We start from the raw sequence: 11,696 nt of genomic DNA, 5'->3' as shown, positions 1-11,696 counted from the left end.
GGGCCTGATACCTTTATATAATACATGTTCCATCTGAGTAATTCCATGTTAAATTTTCATTATATTATTAATGTTTTCTATGCCAATTTGAGCTTAAAATACTCTGTACTTGTGTTTGATGTTTCCCTGGAACGAAATCAATTGAACATTAATGTTGGACAAAACTGTTACCAAACTTTCGCTAAGCGTCAAAGAACAGAAATAGAAATCGCCAACATGAAAGACTCAGTGATTTTTGCTTTTTATCAAAGACATTTTAGCCGAAACAATAAAACAGTGTAAAATGATAACATTTAATAGACTGAAAAGCGAAACTAGTTTTTTTCAATTTACTGCTTACTCTAAACTTCTTTTAACTTTTTAACCAACAATTATTTTAAGACAAAACATTTCTTTTAACAGTGCATACATTTACATGTTTGATAATATGAAGGTAAAAATACGACAAACATTATACGATTTTGTAACATTTTGCAATCAAATAGCTTAATTCATTCGCATTGTACATGTGTATAAAAAAATCGGTCAACGTATTATTTTCATCATTTGATCCTGATATCATATTAGGACAATTATGTAAGTGAATTAAATTATATTGAAGAAACAACACATTTAAAGTAGTTCTTAAAGGAGTTAAAGGAAGTTCTTTATGAACAAGCGTCAACTACCCATAGGTTGTTGAAGTTTTGTTTCTTCTCCAAAGCCATTTTCACATGTAGATTGGCATTGTTTGAATTGTCGACTGTTTATGGAAAATGGCTTTTCTTGCCAAGATGAAAAATACACAATCAATTTAAATAATGATATGTATCCACTTAAATGGTTCATTTAGGTTTGTGCTGCCTATATTTCAAATTAAAATTAATTCGTATTACTGGGTATTTTATTGTATTTCATAAATGACACAACATAAGAAAGATGTTCAATGATAGTTTAAAGGCATGGATAAATGCATTGACAACAGTATCATTTCTCTTTCTCTGGGGCATTAATACATGTATCATTTCTTAAGGGCATTAATACATGTATCTTTATAATTCTTTCTAAATAAGCAACGGGTCTAATGGTTTGATAATGCTCTAGACTTATATAAACGAATACTGCATAACAATATTTGATTGGTCCATGATCCAAGTTCTTTGTGGAGTCCGAATTACACATTTACTTTTGTTTCTTTGTACATAATAATTTGGTTATTTCATCTTTGTAGTGTGTGTCTGATCTATGTCTCTGGATTGCGTTTTTTTATATTTCCGCTAGAATCTTGGTTCCACTGATTACTTTTTTAACATACAAGAATAGCTGATATTCCATAGATGTGAGATAAACAAGTCATTTCTCAAAATAATAAATGATGGTAAAAATGTTGTTTTATCTATACATGTTTTTCTTAGGAAACTGTAATAAGACCAGAAGGTAATGAAATATGAATAAACTAGCATGCATTGTAACAATATCGTTGTTATATATTGTTATCATATCATAACAACATCAGTGTCTAAGCCATTTGCACACTACATGTATTCTATTCTCTGTTAACATGTTTGTCAATAGATATTCAAACGATAGCGTAAATTTATCATGTTAAAATGAAGAAGAAAATGTATATATGTATTGAAGTTTTAAATGAGGCGAAATCTTCCGAAAATTATATACACCTTTTAAATACTTATGCTTTCAAGCTTATAACTCCACATTAAATTGGAATAAATTTCGGATGTTATAATATTTAGTGTTGTTTAATGAAATGGTTGATGTTGCAATGAATCATGCAAGTTGAAAGATAAAAGGAAAACAAGTTATGTATGCAATCTAATGGAAAACTCCAACGTAAACAATGTTTCTCTATGAACAGAGAGTTGCAAAAAAGTTTCTTTAAAATCAAGTGCATGTGAGTGGTTGAACCTATAAAACTAAACTTTTTTTTTCAATTTGAAAATTCATGCTATCTTTTTTATTTTTCTATATCCGCAAGAAATTAAATTATATCTGAACGATTTGCTTAATGATACGGAAATTAGTACGTTTATAAAGATTTGGAACCAAGTTTCATCCACTGCTTTGAAAATGTATCTGACGCTAGGCATACTTTTGATTGGTTGTCACGTTGTTTGTGGACGGCGTAAGTACACAGTATACATAAGTTCTTTAAACGCCTTGTATTCAAAACGAAAATGTAATTATTACATTTTTGAATGATTAGTGTGAAGGAAAATGGAATCTAGGCTAGAAAACACTCTTACTAACTATTCATCCTAGGTCGAACGCATAAATCATAAGAAAAAAATAATTTTTGTTTTTAATTACTATGATTAATAAAATATCAATCTAGATTGATTTGTAATAATCTTTGAAAAAAATATTGCCAAAAATTAAAGATGCAATTGAACATTATAACTGTTCACTCAATAGTGAAATTTCATAGTGTGGGTTTATAAAATATTTTTGATATCTTTGTTGTACCCTTACTACACTATTTCCTGTTAATAAGTATACACTTTTCTTACCTAAACATATTTCCCATTATTTCCTGATTAGAATAATGATATAAAGCTAAAATTTCATAATAGAAATAAATTTATCATTTCAGCATATGACAAGGACAGATATGGTTACGTAGACAAAAGTGGATATTATGGAGGCCATAACCACTATGACGATGACCAACATTATGGTAGTGATAGCTACAAAGGTGATGCCCGATATTTTGGACGCGATAGTTACAATGGAGGTGATCAATATTTTGGAGGCGATAACTACAACGGCGCTGTTCGATATTTTGACGGCGATAAATTAAAGGGAAAGGTTAAATTTTATGGGGGCGTTCGATACTTTGGTGGCGATAAACACTACTTCAACGGTAAACATTATGGTGGCGATGAATATGACGCCAAACGTATATATGATGATTACAATCAATACTACAGCGGCGGAAAATACTACCATCATTATGATCGCGACGGATATAAAGATACAGACAAATACTTTGGATATAAAGACATCGACCAATACTTTGGATATAAAGGCATATACAAAACCTATGGAGATCAAGGGTTTGACGGCGGATACGGCTACTTTGGATAGGATAATTCTTGAGGAGTTTGATAGAAGTCACCAAACATGGACATGGATAAATAATATTCGTTAAAAATTAAAAAAAAAAAAAATTCTGAATTAATTTGAGTTTGTCATATTTAGTTCACTTGATTGATAGCATCTCGTATTGTCATATACTGTAGGCTGTGAGTATGTCAGTGTTCTTTGTAAAAATAGTATTTTTATCTGGCATCCGTAGCATTAATACTGTCAGTAGCATTAATACTGTCAAATGAACAACTTATATGAGAAATGTTTTAATTAATATCTATATGGGATGAAAGTAAGCTTTCTTAAAATAAAATATGAAAATGTTTGCTTGCGCCTGTGATGTTCATACATGTTGTAACGCGCTTTGATTTAGCATGCTGTAAATAATGGCAAAGAAAAATATTTTCATTCAATTGATGTTAAAACATCATAATTGCGTGTTAATACGTAACGTAATCATTGCGTTTTAAGGCTTTTAGGAAATCAACCAAAAAAAAAAAAAAAAAAAGCGAAGGCGGATTTATTTTTTGCAGATTAAAACTTGAGGAAATGAGATCTTTTTATTCCATTACACTACATATTATAGGTTAGAACAAAAACGAAATGAATTTTAATACAAGAAAAAGGACAAGGATTGGAACGAATATTCCCATAAAGCTTCATATGATTTATTCATTCACTCTTATGAAGCTGCATTTAGTGCAAATCTTATCCAAAAGAAGAGGCATGGTTCAGATAGATCCTTTGATCTCAGTTTCCGCTATAAAGATGCCATGTTGTCATCCCAGTTACGAAGATTTTATGAAACACATCTACACCAAAACACTTATAATCAAGAACACTTATACACCATGATGTCAGCCTCATATCTTGACCTTCTTTCGAGATCGACGGGGAGGGGAAAGTTCGTGATCAAACAATATCAAAAACGCGATGTATTCTAAATTCGTATTGCCAACTTTCCTTTAATCTGCACTCGTGTATGTAGTTGTCATATCACAACCGAAATGTTATTCCAGACTAGCAGTAACAAAGCGGCCTCTTTGTAATGTGCTAGCCGCTTACAATTAGGATTCTAAAAAAGTTTTACGTTGCTACAAGATTAAAGCTATCGCTGCATACGTTTTATACGATCGTCATCAACAACTCGTTGACCGTTATGATGTATCCATGTGCATTTCTATTGTTGGTTACCGGAGCTCTTTGTAAACTTGTAATATCAAACTGCCCATAGTCAGGCAGACTCCTGTATTACTTTGCCTAAAACAAAGATGTCAATACATTTGAGAAATAGCTTACTTAAAATGAATCTAAAGAAAAGTTCTATTACACATTTTTTGTTTTACAAAATGAAAAGAATATTTATGGCATCATGGTCGTTTATGTGAACTCTTAAGAACGTGTGTGGAAATAGTGGTGCTTATTTCATCATATATCTCCTTTCGAGTTCGTCAAACTGGATAATAATCTTTCATAAATCGTTGTAATAGTGAATTGACCATTTGTTTTAAAAAGAGTTGTAAATAGAATCAGCAAATGCAATGTTGAGATTACCTTTGTGATTACTCATTCGATAGTTGTCTCCCCTTTCCTCGATTCCGATTATGTGTGACTAACATACAAATAGTCAGTGCCATGTGAAATATATGTGTGGAATTAAATCCATTAGATAAAAAACTTTAAAACAATGTGTTGATAGTTAATATTATGGCCAATGTAATAAGTATACAGGTGACCATGCCGAAAGTAATACATACAATGTATATTATCTGTCATAGAATTTTGTAAAAACATTACTATAAACAAGTTCTGCAAATGGCGTATATAGTAAAATTTGGTATTTCAATTAAAATTATAGATATATGTTGGGAATTTTTTTACTATATTTATTTTCTTTTAATAAAAACTAAACAGACAAATATAATATAATGCTGAAGTCAGTAATGAATCTCTTTCTCGGTGTCATAGAAGAAAATGTGTAACTAGTTTTGTCAGTTTCTAGATCAGTGACTGACTCACTTCTCTTCGAGACTCTTTATTTACTTCCTTTTTATTATTTTGAAGCTCCATTGTTTTGTCTCTTCTTTGTATGTTTTTGGAAACCAGAGGAAGCTCAGTAACCGGCAGTTCTCTCGTTTTGAAGCCGCAATCATCAAACACAGTTGAAAATGAATGGTCAAATTCCGAACCAAAATATGAAGTCAAAGAGTAATCAAGGGAACCAAGGTTATAGCGGTAATCAAAAGAATGTAATGCAGGGACAAAGACCAGACATGGAAAACAGACATACAAAACAAAGAACATAAAGTAACTAAAATCATACATACAAAGTAACAAAAGCAAATGAGCACCTCGGACTCCACTAAAAACTGGGAGCATGGACCATGTGTACCGGTAGATTAAGCGTCCTCTGCTTTTCTAGAAACATCCGCCGAGTTGCTCATAAAAAGTCAAGTCCGGGGTAGACAAACGAGGGAAGGAAAACTATGACCCGCTGAGTAAATCAGTTTTCATGGTGCAGATGGATACACCTTAACAATCCATGAGTTCATGATGACGACCATAAAACTTCTGTAACTTCTGTTCAAATACACATTTCAGAAAGACACAACTGAACTACGCGTTGTATGAAATGACATTTAATAAAAAAACAATAAAAACAAAAAAAACAAAAAAACAAACAGATAATTTACATGTACGAATGTTGCAACTTTCCTTCGGCAAATACTATATAGTTTTTATTTTCGTATCGTCCGTAACGTCTTGAAAGTAAGCCTCGTGGAAGTGGTCCTAATTTTTAATTTTAACCCTATGTCATCTGTTTAGTAATTTTGTCGACACGGGTTGAATGAGCAAGGATTTACCTTGTGTGTCATAAACGAATGACATGAAAATAGTATAATAAAAGGAAAAAAGTTCTTTTTCGTCTACTTTCACTGTCATTCTCTCCTATCTATGTCGTTTATTTCTTTGTTTATAATTTTTTCTCCACTTTTAAATATGGTCGCTGTGGTAAAAATATCTTAGCACGCCTAAAATCAGCCCAAAAAGTTATGAGTCCTTTTGTACAACTGAAATAATATCTTTTTGTTTTTAATTTAGTTCTTTTCACTTCTATCTATAATAGAGGGTGTCTTAGTATATTAAAATAACTGTTGCTGATGCATGTGAATTATATTTTGTATTATTTGGAAGAGGACATTAAGAAGTTTTGTGAACGTGAGTCCAATCGAGACTTTATTTGGCAGCAGTGTAAGAATTGCAATTAATGGTTAAATGCTTCCAATGTATACGTTCTTTATTTCTGGAGCCAATTATGTAAAACAAACTAGAAACGTAAATTATTATGAAACAAAAAAGTAAAGTGGTATATTTTATTTATATTTTATATAAATTCCGTTTCCTACCAAACACTGACTACGAAACTGAGAGAAACGTTCGACCTGGACATTTGCATATGCGCTTTTGTATATTACTAGTTTTGTAAATATATGAGTCAAGAAATCATAAATAGGAATGGTAATTCACCAAACGCTGAAATAGTTAAACCGTTAAATATAGTTATTCTAGTTAAATGCTTTGAGTGCTTTATAGGTAGTTTGCTGAAAACTTTCATGCACAAACTGCTTTTACCTGTTATTTTTTTTATTTCTTCTGAGTAAAATCTATTTATGTTTCGTATTGCTGGAAAATTGTATGAGAATGTAATTTATAAGGTATTGGATTGAAAACAACTTCACCATTGCTATTGTGTAATATAATAAACATCAAAGTAGTGGAAAAGCCGCCTAAACAAATAAGAAATGATTCGTCTTTAAGATCTACTGCATATGATGGAGACTAACAATCCTGTACAGTTTGAACAAAATCTATTGTCTGTGTTTGAGAAGTTGCGTACAAAAAGTGTTCATATTGTGTAATATGTTTGCATTCAACAAATTTCAATAAATACAAATAAATGTACCGTTAGACGTGTCATATCAAAATGGCGGTTAAATATGATCAATTGCATATGGTTACTAACAATTTTTCTAAATTTGAAGAAAATCCATTTCGGAATCTCCGAAGAGTTTGCGCCCATTAACTGTTCTCAGAGTGAATCATGTAAAATATCAATAAAGCCCAATTATTTCCCTATAATTTGCCGAATCAAGATGGCGATTGAATATGACCACTTACATATGGATATTAAAAACCATACACAATCCGTTCAGCGGACAACGAGGTTTTGCGACGTCCCATATAGGTAGGTGATCTGAAACAGGATCGTTCTATGACATCATTCGGAGATCACATAATTAACCGTTCAGAAGTGATTGTTTGAACTTTTTACGACGAAGCCCAGCATGCGTTATAGCAAGTCTCTCATATTCCTGTTTGTCTAGATATCGGCAAAACATCATCAAAATAACGATTCGTTCTCAACAAAGTTAAATTGCTCCGATGCTAATAGACAAAGCCTAAAATCATATAAGAACTTTCAGTTATACCTATGGTGGTAATTTATCTTATCATATTCTGTCAATTAGTTCATATTTTTTTAGTTTAAACATTATTAATTTAAGGAATGATTATGATTTTCGAATGGTCAGATAAAAAAAGGTCGGTCAAGCGGTACCACCCACTAAATAACTCGAGAAGCCAGTTATTCTTACTAGTTAATCACATGCATTCAAATGAATAAAAAAAATATTACATCATATTTGATATTTAGTTTTTGATTAAATTTTGCATAAGTTAATCAACAAACAATGCCGTATGATGTCAGAATCAGGTAGTAAAAAAAACGTCTAAACTGTAAATCGTTTAGAATAGATGTTACATTTAAAACTATTTCTATCAGAAAGAAAGACAAATATCAACAAAACTACAAAACAGGATTATAAACCAGCGTTGTTGATTTAATTAGTCATGTACCTTATATCCCCTATCATAAAAGTATGCTTAATTAATGGCTTCTTGATGTACAAAAGTAAACAGAAAAGAAAACATAGTATGTGTTTATAACAGGTGTTACCATTTCAGCACACGTTCAGGGCAAGTATGATTACAAATATGATGACGGATATTATGGGGACAATGTCTACAAATACTACGGATATAAACACACAGACAAATATTATGGATACAAAGACACAGACAAATACTATGCATACAAAGACACAGACAAATACTACGGATATAAAGACACAGGCAAATATTATGGATACAAAGACATAAACAAATACTAAGGATATAAAGACACAGACAAATACTATGCATACAAAGACACAGACAAATACTATGGATATAAAGACACCGACAAATATTATGGATACAAAGACACAAACAAATACTACGGATAGAAAGACACAGACATATATTCTGGATATAAAGACACAGACAGATACTACGGATAGAAAGACACAGACATATATTCTGGATACAAAGACACAAACAAATACTACGGATACAAAGACACAAACAAATACTACGGATAGAAAGACACAGAAATATATTCTGGATACAAAGACACAGACAGATACTACGGATAGAAAGACACAGACATATATTCTGGATACAAAGACACAGACAGATACTACGGATAGAAAGACACAGACATATATTCTGGATACAAAGACACAAACAAATACTACGGATACAAAGACACAAACAAATACTACGGATAGAAAGACACAGAAATATATTCTGGATACAAAGACACAGACAGATACTACGGATAGAAAGACACAGACATATATTCTGGATACAAAGACACAGACAGATACTACGGATACAAAGACACAGACCAAAACTATTAATGTGAATATCAACAGACTTTTAGATCTTGATTGGGATGAGGACTGTGTTGAATTCGTTAAGTCAATTGCGGACATGAATAATTATGTTTGAAATATAAACGTTTGGCTCTTATTTGAGTTGTTTTTCAATAGTTTAATTTTGATGAAGAAGAAGTGGGTACATCCGCTAGAATTGCTGTTCGTTTTTTTTAACATGTATTATTATTACTATGGGGCCCATATACACAGAGTACAATTTTTTTCATTGTTTTTTAGAGAACGACCGTCGTCTAGAATATGAAATAATTAGTGCCAGTAGATCGAACGCATTCTTGAAATAAGATATTCTTTCTTTGATTAAAAAGAAAACGGACAAACAAACAAACAAAAATATAAATTGTGATAAAGGTGACCAATTACAAAAAAGACAAAAAAAAACAAAAAACAACAAAAAAAAAACAAACAAAAAAACAAAAAAACAAAAAACAAAACAAAAATAAAAGCAAAATAAAACAAAACAAACAATAAATAAAAAGTTAAGTTTTGAGAGAGATGAAGCATCAGCGAAATCCAATATATTTAGATACTCTGAGATAATCGTTTTGTCGTTAGTAACGTAATTTGGATATGACATAATAGTTAGGAAGTCATTATTTCAACTTTTTACGAAGACGCAAAGCATATTTATAGAAAGTTTTGCATATTCCCGTCGGTCTTAATATCGGCAATATATCAAGATAGCGATGCATTCTCACCTTTGAAGGTCAAATGGGTCCGGACCTAATAGACAAAGCCCAAAATTATTTTTTGAAATTTAAGTTATGACTACCGGTGCACCTGGTCCATGCTCCCAGTTTTTAGTGGAGTCCGAGTTGCTCATTTGCTTTTGTTGCTTTGTGTGCATGATTTTAGTTATTTTGTATTATTTGTTTTGCCCGTCTTCCACGTCTGGTCCTTGTCCCAGGATTACATTCTTTGGATTACCGCAATAACCCTGGTTATCTTGATTACTCTTTCATCGCTGACAGATGTTGTCTAAGTTTTACAATTCATATTTTATCGCCAACATAGTGTATTGCTGTACGTTGACTTGGCGGACAATTGAATCAAAATTAAGGCTGGAGGAAGGAATATTTCAGTCAATAATTCAATATTCTTGTCTTTGAATATAGTCTCTAACCAATCTGTTGTGTTCTAATTCTTCCCCAGTCAAAGACTTGGTGTAATGATTACAAATGACATATTTAGGGTAACTTTGTTTTTTAATGTTGGTATCCACAGAATACTACCTGATATTTTGTATACAAGGTCCAATGTTGGTGGTAAGGTTTTTAACTAATACTTTTATTTTGTTTCATTTGTGTATCATATAAAAATGATTACATTTACCATGTACATCATTTAACAACGCTAATCTCAATAGAAATCGACTTAACACGTGATGTTTACATCTTCGGAAATATTTATTTAATCTTAATCCACCCCAGTAATTAAATTAACTACTTTCAGAATCGTTGGGTACAGGTATTAACTTGCATATGAATATCTAAAATAAAAATAGGAATATAATAAGAAAAAAAAAGTAATAAAAGGTTATTATATGTCAAAAAGTGGTTTACCGAATGTTCCCCGTGTATTTACACTGTTAAATAAAATCGGTAATTTCACTCTCTCACTTTCTCCCGCCAATACGTCACAACACGTCACAATACGGATACTAATCTGTCATTGACAAACTTCACAATTTATGTTGTAAATAGCAACGAATAATGGAGGAAATATATATAATAAAAAGGACAATCAAGTAGTTATCGCGAATAATCAAAATATGACCACTCGTGCCAAGAACGCATTAAGATTTAATTGAGGTGTGGAACAAATTACACACACTTGTTAAACCAATACGTTCTTCGGCACTCATGATGATATTTTGATTATTCACTCTTCTCATATGATTATCATAGCATTATTATTTAAGGAATGTAACTAATATCTGAATATATTATCTTGTATAAAAAGGTTTAGTTCGATTTACGCAGAAAATAAACCACGAGGCGTTTTATGGTATGCGTAAATCGAGCAAAAGTTTAAAATGCAATATAATTTATTCAGTTATAAAGTTACATTCCTTATTTTTTAATATTTGGGCAAAACCTATGATGAATTCATACTATTTTTTTCTAGTACACATACCTTTTTCGTAAAAATAGTCTGGCTATTAGAGGCCTGGTTTCAAGTTCATTAACTTATTGATCAGGTAATAGAAAAATTTCTATTCAAGATCGAATAAAAATTACGGCATTTTTCTAACAGTGCCATTTTCATATTAAATTATCATTATTAATTATTATTTGAATATTTATTGTTTATATATGAAATAAGACATCATGAATAGAAATAGTGATTTAACACCCCCTCAAATAGTTATACCGTAAAACATAGTTATTCTAGTTAAATGCATTGAGTGTTTTTAAGGAGTTTGCTGAACCTTTTTTACTGAAAATTTGGTGTACAGAATTGTTGTACCTGCTATGTTTTATTTCCTCAGAAGAATAATTTCACTTTGTAAGAAAATTTATTAATGCTTCGTATTGCAGAAGATTTATTGATGATGTATTTAATGAAATATAAGACTTAAACAATTACATCATTGTTTTTGCTTAACATAATCAAGGATCAAAGAAGTGGAAAAGCCTTCGTCACAAATTTAAAATATTTCTCTTTGTTTGGATTTCAATACATGTTTTATATGCCTAACTCTCCGAGAAATCAAATTAAGTTCGTTATATTTGGTTAAATGAGACGGAAACATGAACGTTTATAAACCAC

At 31.1% G+C, this 11,696-nt stretch overlaps 1 protein-coding gene across 1 annotated transcript; it reads left to right on the top strand.

Moving 5' to 3' along the window:
- The first annotated feature begins 2,027 nt into the window (after positions 1–2,027).
- Positions 2,028–3,178, top strand: LOC148612578 (uncharacterized). The gene is made up of 2 exons (XM_088594170.1): positions 2,028–2,122; positions 2,591–3,178. The coding sequence occupies exons 1-2, from the start codon at positions 2,068–2,070 to the stop codon at positions 3,082–3,084; spliced, it is 549 nt and encodes a 182-aa protein (XP_088450296.1). The 5' UTR covers positions 2,028–2,067; the 3' UTR covers positions 3,085–3,178.
- The last annotated feature ends 8,518 nt before the right edge of the window (positions 3,179–11,696 follow it).

Source organism: Perna viridis, chromosome 7 (assembly GCF_037379345.1).
Source record: "Perna viridis isolate PV_CMFRI_1.1 ecotype Kerala chromosome 7, ASM3737934v1, whole genome shotgun sequence".
In the NCBI taxonomy this organism is placed as follows: Eukaryota; Metazoa; Mollusca; class Bivalvia; order Mytilida; family Mytilidae; genus Perna; species Perna viridis.
The sequence above is the reverse complement of the archived record's forward strand: the minus strand, read 5'-3'. Positions and strand labels throughout refer to the sequence as shown.

Coding starts and splice junctions, on each gene's coding strand:
- LOC148612578 (XM_088594170.1), top strand. CDS start 2,068: ATGTATCTGACGCTAGGCATACTTTTGATTGGTTGTCACGTTGTTTGT. Junction 2,123..2,590: donor TCACGTTGTTTGTGGACGGC/GTAAGTACACAG, acceptor TTATCATTTCAG/CATATGACAAGGACAGATAT.